Genomic DNA, 19,207 nt, shown 5'->3' with positions numbered 1-19,207 from the left:
GGGGGTCTTAGCAGGCACAGTTTTGGTAGTTTTTGCTGCTTTAGCCCTGGCAAAGGCCTTAATCGACATGGATGCAGGAGGCCTAGCAGCTCCACGTGCAGGGGTAGAAATATCCAAAGGGATAGTATCTGATAAATCCTGTGAACCTGCAGGAGCAGGTGGGATTTCAGTAGCAGAGTCAGCCAAGCTGGAAGAGGCCTCGGTAAGTGGCAAGCTTTCGGCCGAAGGAAGAACCGTGGACTCGGTTTCAGCCGAAACCGAGACACTCGCGGTTGGCTTAACCGCGGTTTCAGCCGAAACCGCGGACCGCGAGTGTCGGTCCTTTTCCTTGCGTTTTTTAGAAATTTGCGTAGTCGGAGTATCCGACGGCATAATGTAAGCAAAAGCAGGGCCGAAAAACTCTTCAGCAAATTCAGACCGACGTCTAAGCGTTCGTCGGTTGAAAGAAGCACAGGCTAGACAAGCTGCTACGTCGTGGTCTGGGCCTAAGCAAGGTAAGCAGTAAGAGTGGAAATCTTTATGAGGTATTTGTTTCCCACAATTTAAACAGTTATTCACTTTTTCTGACATCGGCTGAGGCAAGAAAGAGTCCTCAACGGGGTACTTAGCTTTTTAGAAGTCTTCGGTACTTGTAGTAGTAATCTCTGGTTCTGGCCGACCGGCACTTGCGAACAGCTTCTGCTTCGGGCGCCACGCGGCAAGAAAGACTGAGGAAAATGGCGTCGGCTGATGCCTTTATACACGAAGAACTGCAGCTATGACGTCGGGTGAAGTGCGACACCAGCCGAGGCCAGACCCAGACTTTGGAATCCGGCCGACCGAAGGGCTGCCTGACGACAGGACAACCCATTTGTAAGGACTGCAGATGCATCCTTGAAGGACATCATGGTAGATCTAGTGAAACTGATTGTTCAGAAATAAATGTGTTAAACATTTCATCTACCACATTGCCCACAACACAGATACAAATTCTTAATAAAGGATTTAACTTCATTCCTTGTTTCTTTATCTCTGAAGATTCATTTACTAATGATATTTCTGAGCTTTGTAGATTACTTAACTTGAAATTATTCTTTCAGACAGAAGATAATTCAGGTAATGATGCAAGATTCAAATATCACAAATCGACATTTATTCCACCAATGCATCCAAATGTATCTATGTTCTATAATTCTACTCTCAAAGATTTACACTTCAATTTTAAGGATATTCAGGTCAAACACAACAATGTTTCCAGGAAGGAGATGGATACAATCACTGAAACGGCTAATAACAAGAAATTAGTAATATTATCAGCAGACAGAGGGGGTGCCATTATAGTACAGGATTGGGCATCATATAATTCTGAAGCCATGCGACAGTTATCAGATAATAGATACTATACACATATGGTGATCGATCCTACACCAGGACTTAAAAAGATATTAGATGAATTCTTGCAACTAGCTAGGGAGGAAGGTATTATAACACAAGATACTCAATACAATCTCACAGTATCTGATCCCATCAATACATTTACTTCCTCCCTAAGATTCACAAGGATCCAATACATCCACCAGGTCGACCGATTGTTTCGGGAAGAGATTCCATCATTGAACCATTATCTCAATTCCTCACATTACACCTTAAGCCTTTGCTACAATATGCAAGAACAAGAATACAGGATACGACTGAATTTCTCCGTGTTATAGTAGACATGCAGCTTGAAGAAGGGTGGTATTTGTGTACTTTGGATGTTTCTGCATTATATACCAACATCCCCCATTGGGCAGGCCTAGATGCAGTGGAATATTGGTTGACAAAGTCAGAACTATATGCTCCAGGCTTCAATACATTGTTACTTTGCTTGTCGGAGCATGTATTAACTAAGAATGTGATATTTTATGGGAATGAATGCTATCTACAGACCAAAGGCACTGCCATAGGGGCTTCTTTTGCCCCTATATATGAGGATCTTTTTATGGCCTATGTTGAAGACCAAATTATCTATGATAGGGTGCACAACATCTACATGGATGAGACTGATATATGGAGGAGGTATTTGGATGATTGCTGGATGGTATAGAGATCTGACATTGTCTATCTCAAGGAGTTTGTTACTTATGTGAATGAAAACAAATGGGGTATTGAATTCACGAAAACTTATGATTAAAAATCAGATCACCTTTTTGGATGTCTTAGTAACAAAGAATGCAGATCATACACTAACAACAGAAATTTATCGGAAATACCCCCAATACAACTCCTTGCTCCATGCCTCCAACTTTCATCCACCCCATATTTGCAGAAACATTCCAAAGTCACAATTTCTCCGCCTTAGGAGGATTTGCTCAGAGGAAAGGATATTTTCCACCTATAAGTCGGACTTAATTATAAGGTTTCAGAACCGTGGGTACCAAAAAGGTGACATTGCTCAGGATAGACTATTTACTACCAATACAAATCGGGAGAACTTGCTACAGTATAGGGAGAACAAACAGAAATCTAATTCTTAAATTAGATTGGTCACCGCATATGGGAGAAATACGGATACTCTTATCAACTGTGTGCAGAGGCAATGGAACATATTGTTAGCAGACAATAAGCTTAGGGCCATACTGGATGACAAATGTCACTTTTCTTACAGACGCGGTCGGAACATGGGATCCTTTTTCAATCATTACAAACATATTAACAGAAATGAGAATTTATCTAAACAAATCACTTTAGAAGGTGGCCCTTTAGTGGGATGCTTCCCATGTGGTCATTGTACATACTGTAATAATATGTTCAAAACCAAATTCACAAGCAGGAATACTGGTGAAGTTTTTCTGATCAAATTCTTTGCAAATTGTCAATCATATTGGGTGATTTATTTAGCATCCTGCAACTGTTCAGCCTTTTATGTAGGACAAACTTCCCGGTGTGTAAAATTTAGGATTTCAGAACACCTCAGCGACATTAGGACTGGTAAACCAACCAATGCACTATATAAACATACAATAAAACATCCCCGGGCTAAGTTCAGATTTACTGTGACTGACATTATACAACCGTATACACGCAACAAATCAGGTTGGCATGGAATATTAAATAAAATGGAAAAGAAATGGATTATAAAATTGGGTGCACTCTTTTTCCCTGGTCTAAATGAATATATGTGATGTAATTTTGTTTATGGACTCTAGGTGGTGCTAGACTATTAGATATTTATATGGTTGTGACATTCTGTAACAAATGCAGACACTGATGAAGGCCTAACAGCCGAAACTGGTTTGTTTTTCTCCATCCTCCATCAATAAACGGATTGCTGTCCACTGTTTGCTGGCTCTACCATGTTTTTGTAGTCTTCTGATGTTTCAGAGCCGTGCAATAGCCGTACGTGCAGAGGTCTGATTGATTTATATACAGAAAACAACATTCCAAACAATATGCCACATTTAAACCCTCCTATGCCAATATACTTATTATATCCTCTACAATCAGCTGATTGTGCTTCCCCTGGCAACAGTATGTAATAACCCCCATTATCCTAATAGCTTCTGTGTGGAGTCTATATGTCCTCCCCGTGGTTGGGTAGCATTCGAAAGACATGCATGCGTAAATGGGCATGCCTTCTTTGAAGGTTGGGCGTTGAGCTGGCACCTCGGCGTTTTGTAAAAATCTACTGCCAATCATTAGCAGACCGGAGTTCCGCTGTGGCGACCCCTTACCGGGAAAAGCCGAAAGACAAACAACAACATCCTAATAGCTTCTTATATTCTACCTCTTGCTTCCCCTATCTTGACAATGAATTAAAAACTGAAATGATGAATCCTGCTTGAAAAAGTGACTACAAATCTTTGTATCCTTCTCTAATGTCTTCAGCACTTCGTCTGGACAAGAAAACAGTCTTTTTCCTCCTGTAAGAAAGCATTTTAGTTTCTCGCAGACATAATCTGAAATGGAGTCATCTAATTTTGCAAAGTATTTGCACAGGAACAAAGGCTTATTGCTGTAGCTAAATAATCCTGATCTATTCAAACAAACCAAACTAAAACGAAAACAAGCGAAAAGCCACCAACTGCAAATCCACGAATAATTTATTAAAATAACAATCAATATAGAAAATACGATAATGAACTGTAAGCGCTTTCGTTTAATTAGTATTAAACTTCATCAGACAACCTCCATATTACATCACTTCCTTTTATAACTTCCTATACATTTGAAAAAGCCCGCCAAATAGCCATTCTAAAAATTGCGCATGCCTAGTTAGTAAAAATGTGGAAATACAATAAAAAGAAAAGAAAAATTCAATCAAATTATGTTTGTTATGCGGAATAGATACTTAATAAATAATTCAGATATTGTACAATACATATATAAAATCGAAATAATATTAATATTTAATTTAAAATCCTAATAAATAGTTATTAAGCATCTAAATTATAAATATGAATATTTATAAATACATACCTTACTAATATTTTAAATTTCATAATATCATAGATATAAAAATATATAAAAGAATTTTAAATCTTTAATTTTCTTCCTATCTAATGCTTTTAGTTTTAAAATTGGCGTTATTGAGCTACGTTCATTAATTCCTGGGCATGAATTAGCTTGCAATTTAATTTGCCATTGTAATTCTTTCTTCTCTAAAAAGAGTCCCCATGGGCATTTATCATCTATTTCAACATGATCAATAGCCATAAAATAAAATTGATGATTTATATGCTCATTAATGTGTTTCGCAAGAGCATTATTTAATTTATTTTTCTTTATAGAATATTCATGTGCATAAATCCTTTGCGATAACATTCTCTCTGTTTTTTCTATATAAAATATAGGACAAGAATTACAAGTTGCTAGATAGACTAATGCTTTAGATTTACAATTATATTTACTTTTTAAAAAATATTTTTTGTTTCTCAAAAAGAAACTATTGCCTTCATTAATTTTATAACACCAATTACAAGCTCCACATTTATTCATCTTCATATTTAAAATATTACTAGTTGTTATGTTAGATCCACTTCTTAATATATCTTTAAAACATCTTCCTTTTCTATACACTATTTTAGGTAGATCAGGTAAATATTTTTTACACTGTGGATCATCCATAAGAACTGTCCAACTATCATAAAATATTTCTCTTAATAAATAATGTTCTTGAGAATAAGTAATTATTAGAGCTTTAGTAAAATCTTTTTTAGTGTTAATTATTAGGCTGTTAGTACTATGATCTTCGTTTATACTCAATATATTATTTTGATCAATCGTCTCTAATATAAGTTGTTTACTCAAAATAGGTTTAAAATGCCCACTTTTTCTCTTATTTATTACTTCTAATATTAGCAAATCAACTAATATTTCTGGGTAACATTTATTAATAAACATAGTTTTTAAAAATTCACATTCTATTAGAAATTCATCAAACTTAGTTATCATATGAGCAGCTCTGATCAATTGTCCTTTCACTACAGATTTTTTCTGATGTTCGGGATGAGAACTATTATAATGAAGAAAACTATTCAAATATGATTTTTTTCTATGAATATTTGCAATATATGTTGCATTTTGTGAATCCTTCATTAAGTGTACATCTAAATAATCAATACTTTTCTCATCAATATTCCAAGTAAATTTAAAAATATCTGTAGTTTGATTTATGGAGATTAAAAATTCATCTAAAAATTCCAAAGTACCATTCCACATCAAACAAACGTCATCTTGGAACCGATGATAAGATTTAATATATTTAAAATACTGACTATTAAAAATATATTTTTTCTCCCAGAAAGCCATTACAAGATTTGCGTATGTGCCTCCACAGGGAGAGCCCATTGCTATACCTTTTTTCTGAAAATAATATTTTTTATCAAATGTCAAACAATTATTGTTTAAAACAATTTCATGGAGTTCTATTATTAAGTTAATTAATTCTTGGTTTAAACCTTGTTGAAACAACAACTCATTGATCCATTCTAGTCCTACTGATTGAGGAATAACAGTATAAAGATCACATACATCTATAGTGACCAAAATATCTTTCTCGTCAAATAGAACTTCAATAATGTGCTGTAAAAATGTCCATGAATCTTTGCATATATGTTCTTCATTCTTAATAATCTTTTTTAATTCATAATCAACATATTTAGCACAAGCTGATGTAATAGAATTCCGACCATCTACTAATGGTCTCATCGGCGGATCACTCATATCCTTATGAATTTTTGGATTTCCAAAAAATATAGGTACTCTGGGAGAAATATTAAGATAGTTAAGCAAATTAATATCTATCCGTTTCTTAGGTTCATAGGTTCATAGGTTCATACTAGGCTATCTGCCCAAGGGCATTTATAAGCCTAGCCCATAGTTATTTGGCTTTCGCCACCCCTTTAGTTTGAATAAAACTATGCCTATTATTTTGCTGTGCCTCTGTCAAGCAGTGACACTGAAGTAATCCCTGGGGTATATCTGCGATCCCCCATCCATTGGTCAAGATTCCTCTTGAACAAGGCCAGCGAGGTGCTCTGCCTCACATGTACCGGGATTTTGTTCCACAGCATAGGGAGTCTCTGGGTGATGAATCTGTCCCTCCAGCATGTTCTATTAATAACCGTGTCAAGGTTTAAGTCTCCCGCCCTTGTGGTTCTGAGGGATCTAGATTTTTTGAGGTGAAGCATATTCATCAAATCAGGGTTTGACATGGCCTTATATGTCAGGCACAGGTCACCTCTGAGCAAGCGGTATGAGACTGAATAGAGCTGGAGTTCTTTCAGTCGGGCAGCAAAAGACATATTTTTGGGACCCTTTATCCTTTTGGTGAGGAACTTTTGGGGCCATTCCAGCTGCTGCAGGTGTCTGGTAAGATACATTCCGAATGGGGCATTGTACTCAATCATAGGTCTAATGAGTGATGAGTACAGGGGGGCGATGACCTCCCTTGATCTAGATGTGAATCCCTTCATGATCAGGTGGGCAATGTAGAAGGTTTTCCTAACTACTTTAGCAACATGAGTGTCAAACGAAAGGCTACTGTCAACCTGGGTCCCCAGATCCCTGATGACTTCTTCTGTGCTCAGTGGATTGCCACCTATATGGTAGCTAGGGGTAACCTTGTTTTTCCCTAAGGGTATGACTATGCATTTCTTGGCATTTAACTTTAGGCCATGGCTCTGGCACCAGTTATCCGTTTCTGTGAGGCCCTTCTGAAGGATATCTGTGTCAGATGTGTTTTCGACTATGGCCCAGTTTGCAGTCATCTGCAAACTTTGTCAGCCATAACCCTCCTGTGTTTGCTTGTACTTCAGAAAAGTAGATGCCGAACAAGAGTGGACCCAGGACTGAGCCCTGTGGGACACCACTTGTGACAGGCTTTGAGTCTGACATGGCTCCAGCAACTCTGACCCTGTGGGTTCTGTCACTTAGCCAGTTTGCAACCCATGTTGTGATGTATGGGTTTACATTCAAGCTGATGAGTTTTTTGATGATACCTGAGTGGGGTATTGTGTGAAGGCCTTTGCCAGGTCAAGGTAGGCTGTATGGACTGCCTTTCCCTCATCAATGGCCTTGGTGACTGTCTCGAAAAAGTCAACCAAGTTTAAAAGGCATGATCTGCCTTTGACAAAGCCAAACTGGGTTGGATCCAAAGTCTGCAAGTTCCCTATGTCTTTATTTATGAGTTCCATTATGATCCTCTCCATGGCTTTGCAGATAAGGCTTGTCAAGCTAATGGGACGGTAATTTCCAGGGTCGGTGGAGGCACCGCCTTGTGAAGTGGGACCACAGTCGCCGTCGCCACTCCTTGGGTACGTATCCTGAGGTGAGGCTAAGATTAAACAGCTGTCCTAACTGCGGGTTTAATTCCTCATTGAGTTCATGGAGCACACAGCCGGGGACACCATCCGGTCCCATGGATGCTGTGTTTTTTGCTTTGGAGAGAGCAGTTCTCACCTGGGCGTTGGAGATGTTTGGGGGGCTACAATCCTCTGGTATAGATATCTCTCCTTTTGGGGGGGGGAGAAGTTTGCACTGAACCTGTCAGCCAGTATGTTGGCAATGTGTGTAGGTTCAGTAATCTTCACATCATTTTGAACTAATTCTGAGCATATCTGGGAGTTTCCTCCTAGGTTTCTAACATAGCTAAAGAAGGCCTTATGATTGTCTTTTGAATCCTTGGTGATTTTTCTCTCAAAATTTGCCTTGGATGATTTTATGAGAGCTCTTAGTTTTTTACTTATAATGATCAAGGGTGTCTTACCTTTCAAGGATTTTGCTCTATCTTGTAGTAGCTTCCTCCTTTTGTTGTAGAGCTTGTTTATGGCTGGGGTCCACCAGACTGGACGCTTGCCTTTGGTACAAAGAGTCTTAGTTTTGTTTGGGATTGCCTGATCCATGCAGTCCTGTAGGTGCTGGTAGAAGGCATTTGTAAGTGATTCAGCGGTTTGAGTAATGTTTACCACTGGCTCAGGGGCCTTAAAGGAGACCACACTAGTTCTTAGAAGTGTGAAGTCGGCTTTTGAGAAGTTTTTCACTGTGGTCTTTTTGTTTCAGGTGGGGCGGGATGAGGACCTCCAGCGAGATTAGTTTATGATCTGATCTCACCAGTGAGGGGTATACTTCGGTGTTGAACATTGTGATCCCATGTTCGTGATGATGAGATCAAGTATGTTTTCTCCTCTTGTGGGGATGGTGACTAGTTGTTCCATGGCATTTGAGTTTATGAACTCCAGGAACCTTTGGGCTAGAGTGTTTGGGCTTGAGTAGTGTTCCCAGTCTATATTAGGGTAGTTGAAGTCACCTAGTATGATGGTGTTTGGAGATACATTTATCCCCTTCATTGTTTTCAGGAAGGCCATGTGAGGTTCCTGAGTTTGAGAGGGTGGCCTGTAACATGCTACAAATTGCAGAGCAGTCTTGCCTATGGTTAATTGCACCTGGATGGTCTCCGATGCATCGTGCGTTGCCACCAACCTTGAGGTGTGGGTGTCCTTTAAGAATATGGATACCCCCCCTCCTTTCTTGGTGTTGTCCGGATTTTGGGGCGGGCATGATATGAGGTGAAACCTGCTAGTGCTGGGGTGCTCTCAGGAGCCTTGAACCAGGTTTCTGTCACAGCACAGACATCGATGTTCTCCATACTGAGAAGGGCCTCGAGTGCGTGCATCTTGAGATTGAGACTTCTGGCATTGAGCAGCATTACCCTTAGTTTTTTACTTTTTGTGTTCTAGGGTGGTAGGTTTAGAATTTGAGCCTTGCCTAAAAAGGCACTATGGGGTGGCAAGAGCCTTTGCCAATATCCGGAAGCCTAGGGTGACAGGTGCAAGCCGTCCCTTGCTAAGCAGCGTGGCTTGTCCAGCATGTCATCCCAGGCAGACAGACATTGGATCCCCTTTGAATGACACCAGAATTTAAGCCAATTATTAAAGCTAATCATCTTATCACTGTATTGTGGCATCATTCTAGGTGAAGGTAGGATACTGCTCAAGGTCAGGGTCATACCTGCCTGGGCTACATAATCAGAGAGCTCCTCAATGTCTCTTTTCATGTAGTCCAAGGAGGTACGTCTCAGGTCGTTGACACCAGCGTGGACAATGACTGAGTCGAACTTGTACCTGCTGTTGAGAGACCTGAGTGCTTGTGTTATGTGGCGGATTCTAGCCCGACAGGCAGCTTACTGTGACCTTCTCCTTACTGAGTCTGGTGAGCGTACGTCAGTGTGTCTGACTATGGAGTCACCTATGACAAGTATGTTTGGTGTTGTATTTGGCCTTAAGGGCAGTGACTGCTTTGCACACTGATTTTGTTGTTTATGTGTTGTTTGTGTGGTGTATTGAGTTTGCAGTTGCTTGGGTGTCTGCTTTGGAGGCCTCTGCTGTTTAGGTAAATTTTTACTCAGAGCCTCCGAGTATGTCTTAGTGTGTTTATGTGCTTGATTCAGTGGTGTGGTTGAGTTATGTGAGACTGGTATTGTGGTGTGTGTAGTTGCCTTCTCCTCCTGCCTGGTCTTGCCAGTCCTGAGTTGAGAGAGCTCAGCCTCCAGTCTGGCTAAATAGCTGCATCTCTCACAAGTGTTAGTGTTACATGGGAGGAGGAGATGGTTGTCCGTGTACATGAGGCAATTGTAACATTGTCTCAGAATTCCCAGATTCACCAAATGGGCAGGAGAGGACGCCAGCATCTGACCCTTCGACATGCTAGAAAGAATTATGAGTTGGTATGAGACAGAAAAGTAGTGGGCTTAGCAGGGAAGTGGGCACTCCTGGGGGTTTTGCTAGTGAGAGATTTGTATAATATAGGAGTGCTTGACCTGCAAAGAGAATGCTTATAAGACAAGGGATATGCTTATAAGACAAGTGCTGAGCTTTTTGAGAAGAAAAAGCTATTTGGAACAAGTGCTGCACTTTTTAGTGTAGGTGTAAACTGTTTAGGTTCCTAACAGAGCAGTTCTAAGGGAAAAATTGAAGAACAGACTTTCTGGAGCCAGAAAGAGTTTAACCTTGTTTAACCGGCGCTGCCCGATGCTGCTCTAGTGGCAACTCTAAAAAAAAACCATATAATTGAGAATTTATTTTTCTATAAGCTGTATTTAATTCATTGATAGATATCTGTTCATATGTATCAGTTTCCAAGACTGAATTTAACTTATATTTATAAATTTCATTACTCATACAGCTCCTCCTCCTTTATCTGGCTTCATGACTCTAACTTCTTGTTTTTTTAGATCTGTTAAAATATTTTGTTCTTCATCAGGAGATAAATTAGATTCACTGGTAGTTACTTTCCTATAATTATCTAAACATTTCAATTGATATTCACACATTTTCTCATACAATAGAAGTTTCAGATGCAAAGGTGGTTTAAATATACTACTAATATTAAATTTACTAGATTCATTATAAATTTTATCATAATATATCAAGGAAAAATTAATTTTCCGTAAAAATAATTTTAAGTCAATCATAACTATAGTAAAATCGAAGGGCTTCGATGGAACAAAGGTATATCCTTTAGCTAACAAATTAGCTATATCTTGAGTTATTTCTAACTCTGACAAATTAAACACTTTAAAATCACCTCCTTCATTAGTTATAATATGTTGGTAATCTTCGTTATTTCCTACTTCCTCGTAACCACTTTGAAAATCAAATTCATTTCTACATACATTGAACCTATCTAAATTCATGCATAATACATTATCATCCATCTTTGTATTATTAATGTCTATTAATGAATAATGCCTAACACATATTTCTTTTGAGCTGATCGAACATGAAAAACTCAAGTTCTCCAATATTTGTCCTTTGGTTTGGCTCCTTGAAACCCTGCTGATGAATGATTAAAATGTGGATTTTTATTTTTAAGTCTTTCCGATCTTCTTAACTCTGGAAATTCCTCGTCATACGTTAAATCAATTTCTTCCACAAAATTCCTATGTTGATTGAAGTCTCTGGGTTCATCTGCCATATGATCTTTGTTTGGTTTATTTTTATATACATATGGATTATTCCTTCTTTGAATCCCTGGGGGTTTGGGATATGCTAAGCCATTAGCATATTGGTTAAGGTCTCTCTCCAATTTAGTCATTTTACCTATTTTGAGCCTTCCAATGTGTTGTTCAATAGAATTATATATCCGAACCATTTCATATTGTATGTTATCAAAAGAAATGTCAGATCTAATGTCTTTATCCAGTTTATCTAATTCAGCCACAAGTTGATCAATGTCTATTTGATTATATTTTATAATTAAATTAAGTAATTATTTTCCACTTTTATCGAACAATTGCAACAGATCCATATGAAATGGATAATTATATACCAAACCTGAAGGGAAATGCCAACATCATAATCCCTTAGGTATAATGTTATGTTTAATACACTCTTTAATGTAAGCGTTTTCTAGTTGCAGTTTTTTACACTTTAATAATTAATCATCATAATTGTTAAGTTTAGAGACTAGTGTCACAGTACCTTTACTTGCTTCCTTATGGAATGCAAAAGATGAACAGAGCCATTCATTAAGGGTAGGGATCTCATCGTTCTTATTATCTTTGTTTCTTAGTCCATGGCCACCCGGCCGAAATGATAAAATTCCTCTGTTTCTATTATGCAACTCGGTATTAAGTAAATGTTCTTCCGAGCTGTTCTTAGACCCAATATCCGTATTTAAATGGTTTCCATTACCTAGACATGCTGGCGTTAGATTATAGTTCAAAACACCAACGGGTGTCCCTCCGACCAAACACCCATTTTCTTTATTGTTCACTCCATTAAATCTCTCATACAGGCTATCGACACGCTGAGATAGCTTTAAACTTAAAGCTGTCAAATCTCCAATCGACCCTTCGGTCCTATTCGGGGCATCATCCAGTTGTACGGCAGTTTCGCTAGAATTACTAGATGACATATTCAAACAAACCAAACTAAAACGAAAACAAGCGAAAAGCCACCAACTGCAAATCCACAAATAATTTATTAAAATAACAATCAATATATAAAATACGATAATGAACTGTAAGCGCTTTTGTTTAATTAGTATTAAACTTCATCACACAACCTCCATATTACATCACTTCCTTTTATAACTTCCTATACATTTGAAAAAGCATTTTTATAAATATAAGTTAAATTCAATCTTGGAAATCGATACATATGAACAGATATCTATCAATGAATTAAATACAGCTTATAGAAAAATTAATTCTCAATTATATGATTTTTTTTTTAGAGAAACGGATAGATATTAATTTGCTTATCTTAATATTATTTCTCCCAGAGTACCTATATTTTTTGGAAATCCAAAAATTCATAAGGATATGAGCGATCCGCCGATGAGACCATTAGTAGATGGTCGGAATTCTACTACATCAGCTTGTGTTAAATATGTTGATTATGAATTTAAAAAGATTATTAAGAATGAAGAACATATATGCAAAGATTCATGGACATTTTTACAGCACATTAATGAAGTTCTGTTTGATGAGAAAGATATTTTGGCCACTATAGATGTATGTGATGTTTATACGGTTATTCCTCAATCAGTAGGACTAGAATAGATCAATGAGTTGTTGTTTCAACAAGGTTTAAACCAAGAATTAATTAACTTAATAATAGAACTCCTTGAAATTGTTTTAAACAATAATTTTTTGACTTTTGATAAAAAATATTATTTGCAGAAAAAAGGTATAGCAATGGGCTCTCCCTGTGGAGGCACATACACAAATCTTGTAATGGCTTTCTGGGAGAAAAAATATATTTTTAATAGTCAGTATTTTAAATATATTAAATCTTATCATCGGTTCCAAGATGACGTTTGTTTGATGTGGAATGGTACTTTGGAATTTTTAGATGAATTTTTAATCTACATAAAGCAAACTACAGATTTTTTAAAATTTACTTGGAATATTGATGAGAAAAGTATTGATTATTTAGATGTACACTTAATGAAGGATTTACAAAATGCAACATATATTGCAATTATTCATAGAAAAAAATCATATTCGAATAGTTTTCTTCATTATAATAGTTCTCATCTCAAACATCAGAAAAAATCTGTAGTGAAAGGACAATTGGTCAGAGCTGCTCGTATGATAACTAAGTTTGATGAATTTCTAACAGAATGTGAATTTTTAAAAACTATGTTTATTAATAAATGTTACCCAGAAATATTAGTTGATTCGCTAATATTAGAAGTAATAAATAAGAGAAAAAGTGGGCATTTTAAACCTATTTTGAGTAAACAACTTATATTAGAGACGATTGATCAAAATAATATATTGAGTATAAACGAAGATCATAGTACTAACAGCCTAATAATTAACACCAAAAAAGATTTTACTAAAGCTCTAATAATTACTTATTCTCAAGAACATTATTTATTAAGAGAAATATTTTATGATAGTTGGACAGTTCTTATGGATGATCCACAGTGTAAAAAATATTTACCTGATCTACCTAAAATAGTGTATAGAAAAGGAAGATGTTTTAAAGATATATTAAGAAGTGGATCTAACATAACAACTAGTAATATTTTAAATATGAAGATGAATAAATGTGGAGCTTGTGGTGTTATAAAATTAAAGAAGGCAATAGTTTCTTTTTGAGAAACAAAAAATATTTTTTAAAACGTAAATATAATTGTAAATCTAAAGCATTAGTCCATCTAGCAACTTGTAATTCTTGTCCTATATTTTATATAGGAAAAACAGAGAGAATGTTATCGCAAAGGATTTATGAACATGAATATAAATTAAATAACGCTCTTGCGAAACACATTAATGAGCATATAAATCATCAATTTTATTTTATGGCTATTGATCATGTTGAAATAGATGATAAATGCCCATGGGGACTCTTTTTAGAGAAGAAAGAATTACAATGGCAAATTAAATTGCAAGCTGATTCATGGCCAGGAATTAATGAACGTAGCTCAATAACGCCAATTTTAAAACTAAAAGCATTAGATAGGAAGAAAATTAAAGATTAAAAATTCTTTTATATATTTTTATATCTATGATATTACGAAATTTATAATATTAGTAAGGTATGTATTTATAAATATTTATAATTTATATGCTTAATAACTATTTATTAGGATTTTAAATTAAATATTATTTCGATTTTATATATGTATTGTATAATATGTGAATTATTTATTAAGTATCTATTCCGCATAACAAACATAATTTGATTGAATTTTTATTTTCTTTTTATTCTATTTCCACATTTTTACTAACTAGGCATGTGCAATTTTTAGAATGGCTATTTGGCGGACTTTCTCAAATGTATAGGAAGTTATAAAAGGAAGTGATGTAATATGGAGGTTGTCTGATGAAGTTTAATACTAATTAAACGAAAGCACTTACAGTTCATTATCGTATTTTATATATTGATTGTTATTTTAATAAATTATTTGTGGATTTGAAGTTGGTGGCTTTTCGCTTGTTTTCGTTTTAATCCTGATCTATGTAAACACAAGCTTCACCACATGACAGATGAATTTCATGTCCCCAAACCACCTAAAACAATGAGTAACAAGGTCACACAGAAAAAACAATCAGTAAAAACTAAAAGAAAAACCCAACCAAGCTAGATTTTGTGCGATTCCTTAAAGCCTCTTGTATTAAAGGCAACATGGGATATATGCAAATGACCCCCTAAAGACATCAGGTGTTTCAGCTATATGGCAGTTCTGAATGCCCATGACTTTTTTCCTTTTTATTATGGATAGATTCAGATCAATAAAGCCAAACCCCACTAGCTGTAGACATGTATGTTTTAGCCTTCTTGTGGCCTCATCACCAAACGTTAGCCAAACGGTCCACTTATGCTGTGCTGATTGTCATGAGACACAAGCACTACCGCAGAAGGTGGGTTGGCAAAGAAGACACACTACCAGAATGGTAGAGGTGCCTTCCCTCATGTCACTGCATGCCCGCCTTACGTCTGTAGAAGGCAGGACTTAAAGATAAAACCCAACTTCGATGGTTTTCTTCTCCTGTCATGGGGTGTTCATAACCACATGACCAAAGGGCCTTTTGGTCAAGAAGGATGAGATCCACCCAGTGAAGAGACATGTTCAGGGTACCCCAAAATTTGACAGCCCACAGGAGAGAAGGAATAATGGAGGAACCTGATGTCAGCAGTAGATTGATGAGAAAAATAAACATTTTTTGACATGCATATACATAAAAAAATTTGGTACTTTTCCATTATCGGGGCAACAGTTGTAAGGCGCGTGGATGGATAGACCTAGCCTTGAAATTGCAATGCAGCCAAGTTGATGTTACTGAGTAAAATCTAAATGTTTTTTTCAAGTTTGCAGATGTGTGAAATGCAAATGTTTGTCACATCCATCCTTTTCCTAGTACCTCTGAAACCTAATTTTCTGGGCCTTTCAGCTTTTGTTACCACCACTAGCCTCATCGTTTTCTATGCGCCGTGAAATTGTAGCAAGATATCTGGGTAATTCCAAGCTAGGGTGTGACTGACCGATGTTATTTTGTGAGAAAATAAGGAAGTGCTCCTCTTTCCAACCATCAGTTGCTTTGTAAGGGAATAAAGTCACCACTCTGTGCTAAGAGATTGTATCTCAACTGCAATTACTATTAAACAGCAGAAGCAGCATTGACTTCAGATCTCCCGTCCCCATTCACAGTGTGTGCACATTGACAATGCTGGGAGACCTAACGCAATGAGGTTTACAAATCAGCTGATGGTCAGAAAGAGGAGCACTTCCTTTTTGCTTTTCAGAAATTAACATTGTTTTTTCACACCCTCTGTTTCATTTCACCGGGGATCTTTCGACGACTGCCTGTATAGGCAGCAGGGACTTGCGAGAAAACAGCAAGAGTTCTATAACCGCAAATCCAAAACTGAAGACAGAACAGAACACTGACGTGACCCCTGCTGACTTGTCAGAAAAGCAGTACTAGGGAGAGGAAGACAACAAAGGTGAACCCAGAAAAATATTAGGCAATGGTGACTTCACATCAAGCGCACTTTTAGCCTGTTGCCCCGATAACGGAAAAGTACCAAAAATTTAGAGTGACTTGACACTTACCAGTTCTCTGATGCTATTATCCTCAATTTTATTTAGCGCCTGCTCTGGAGAAAAATGCCCTTTTCTGTAAGCTAGCAGTTGTGACAGATCAAACAATGGAACTCCTTCAGTGAAAAGTTCTGCAATTACACAACCTGGAAAAAAAAAACATTCCAAGTCATCTCAACCTCTCATACCATGGTAACAAAGCAAAAGGTTACCTCAGGTATAGGTTTTACAAGCATGACTAAGACAGACATAAAATAATTAAAGAGCTAGCTGCAATGGTAGCAATAATTTTAAGTTTTTTACTGTAAAACTAAAATAAAAATTACATACATACATACCACCGGAAACCAAAGTCACAGATGTGCTCAATGTAATGTTGGCAAGATCATTTGGCAACATGACTACAAGGACTTGTGCTGTACACCAGCATCACTGGGCAGACAAACCATCATGTTTATAACAAAATACCTAGGGACTAGTTGTGGCTCTCCTTATTTGGGTGAACACAACCAAATCTTCCACTTGTAACTGACCATAACTATTGGAAAGAAACCATTCTCGAATTCTTAACATTATTATTTTAAGATAATAAGAAAAATGTACGAGAAAGAAATATGCAGCACTGGAATATAATGAGAGAAAGGACCATCCTCCACCAGAATTTCATCTCTCAGATCCAAAGTTATTGTGAGGACCTCATACAAGTCCCTTATCTAACTTCAATCTCTTTGTTAAAATGCAGCTGATGCTGCCACATCTCTATTACAGTGGGCCTTAAGGGATGGTGCAACAGAACTGCCATTATTTACATCAACAGAATTCAACACATTTATGAAGGTACTTGAAAAGGGTTATTTTGACAAGCTCCTGCCCTCTCTATCCTTAACAAAGGATACAAAAAGCCAAGTATCCTTGTTATGTAGGACAGATATTAATTAGAGAAGTCTAATAGGTACCTGTCACCATCCATAGTAAAGTGCTTCTCCCTTTAGTTCATTCATCTGGCAGTATTTTCCATAACTAACTAGGAGGGAAGAGTTCATGCAAAAAAAGATACTCTTGTCCTTTCCACTGCTTTTGACTATAAGGCTGAAGGTGTGACTGCACAGCATACAAATATGAAGCATGCAAACCCAAATTTCTGCAGATACTACAGTGTGCAGGAAAACAGTTTTCCAAATAAGAAATTTAATCCATACCAAATTAGCAGGCTCACAGCATGAACAGTGAACTTTCCCAACAGCAATGCAAGATTCTACATAGGAAAAAATTCCTTGAGAAGATGTCTAAAATGGAAAGTTCATTTAAAGAAAGTTTTAGCAAGATCTGGGGAGTCTAAAGAGGGTCCTTTCCCCTTAATAAAAGTTGGATAGGGCTGCAAAATGAACTTTAATTGTAAAGCATCTGAAACAACAATAGAATACTGAAGACATCTCTGTAATCCAGAACTACTGCAGTCACAAAACTGGAGAAAGTTGAGACAAATGGGGATCCTAAATGAAACACACTTCCATCTTTTGGAATACAATTTCTGAGTGAATGGTTTCTGAGAAGCTCAAAAGATCAGAGACTACTCTACATAACAAGTCCTGGACAGGCAATAAAGGAGACTGCTGCAGCCAAGTCACCACCCATAAAGGCAGCAGAGATGGGAAGTGGGGGGAAGTCACCTGAAAAGAAGGATCTTGAAGGATAACCACTCAGGAAGAAAGGACATACAGGAAAAACAGTCTGCTATGACCAGTAAGATGCTACTCAAAGTAGGGGAACATTTTCACTTTCACTCTGATCAAGAGACACAGAATGAGAGGAGCCAGTATAAAATACACAAAGTTTACCAATGCCAATGTTGGCAAATGGCATCCTGCAGACTGCCTTCTTGGAGGTATTAAAATACAACTTTGTTGCATTTTTTGTGTTGGTGCAGAATGCAAAGTGGTGTATGACAGAGACAACGTACCAAAATGGAACTGGTCACCTCTTGACTAAAACACCATTCACTGTCGAAGAATGCAATCCTGCCAAGTTTATCCCACAAAATCAAATTTATAACACCCTAGTAGAGCAATGGCTAACAGATAAAGGCCCGTGTTGAAAACTTCATCCCATGGGGGAGGGGGAGTAAGAATGACTTTTTCTCTGTTTGTCAGAACAAATAGAAATGCACTCCCTCAGAAGACAAAATGTTAACACCTTCAAGCACAGTACTGCTTTCACCACCACAACTCGGATATAAAACAAAGAATTCCTGACTAGGCTACTTACTGTTTTTGTGTAACATGGTGACTGCAGTAGGCTCCCTGCATTATCACGGAAGCATCTGAGGTGATTACAGCCCACAAGATAGAACCATAGAAAAGTATGACTTTCAAAGAGACAGCAGAGAAGAGTCTTTTCCTGCAATTTGCTGAAACCTTGCTTTGAGCCAATAGTTGGTCTGACACTTCCACATGTAGTATTCAGTGCAGTACTCTAACATGCACACTTGTAAATGGAGCAAGCCGGGCATAAAACATTTAAACAAACTAAGGAGTGCAATGGCTGCAGCTCAGCTGGACTACAATCATGGAGAAACTGGACTGCAGATGTCAAGAAGCTTGGCTAAGGGGATAAGAGGGGCCAACAAGTTCCAGTGCCCAGCATGCAAAGTATGTAAATTAACATCTGCAATGACAGACAGATTAATGCA

The 19,207-nt window shown here is 37.3% G+C and overlaps 1 protein-coding gene across 5 annotated transcripts in view; it reads right to left on the bottom strand.

Annotated features, from left to right (window-relative positions):
• PIK3R4 (phosphoinositide-3-kinase regulatory subunit 4) overlaps window positions 1–19,207 on the bottom strand; it is a 1,126,702-nt gene that overhangs the window by 1,061,946 nt on the left and 45,549 nt on the right. For all 5 annotated transcript variants that reach the window (XM_044066738.1, XM_044066737.1, XM_044066739.1 and 2 more), the window contains exon 3: window positions 16,531–16,664. In XM_044066738.1, coding sequence (XP_043922673.1) covers window positions 16,531–16,664 — 134 coding nt within the window. The remainder of the gene's footprint in view (window positions 1–16,530; window positions 16,665–19,207) is intronic.

Source organism: Protopterus annectens, chromosome 3.part1 (assembly GCF_019279795.1).
Source record: "Protopterus annectens isolate FY-2018-M chromosome 3.part1, PAN1.0, whole genome shotgun sequence".
NCBI classification, from domain to species: Eukaryota; Metazoa; Chordata; order Ceratodontiformes; family Protopteridae; genus Protopterus; species Protopterus annectens.
The sequence above is the reverse complement of the archived record's forward strand: the minus strand, read 5'-3'. Positions and strand labels throughout refer to the sequence as shown.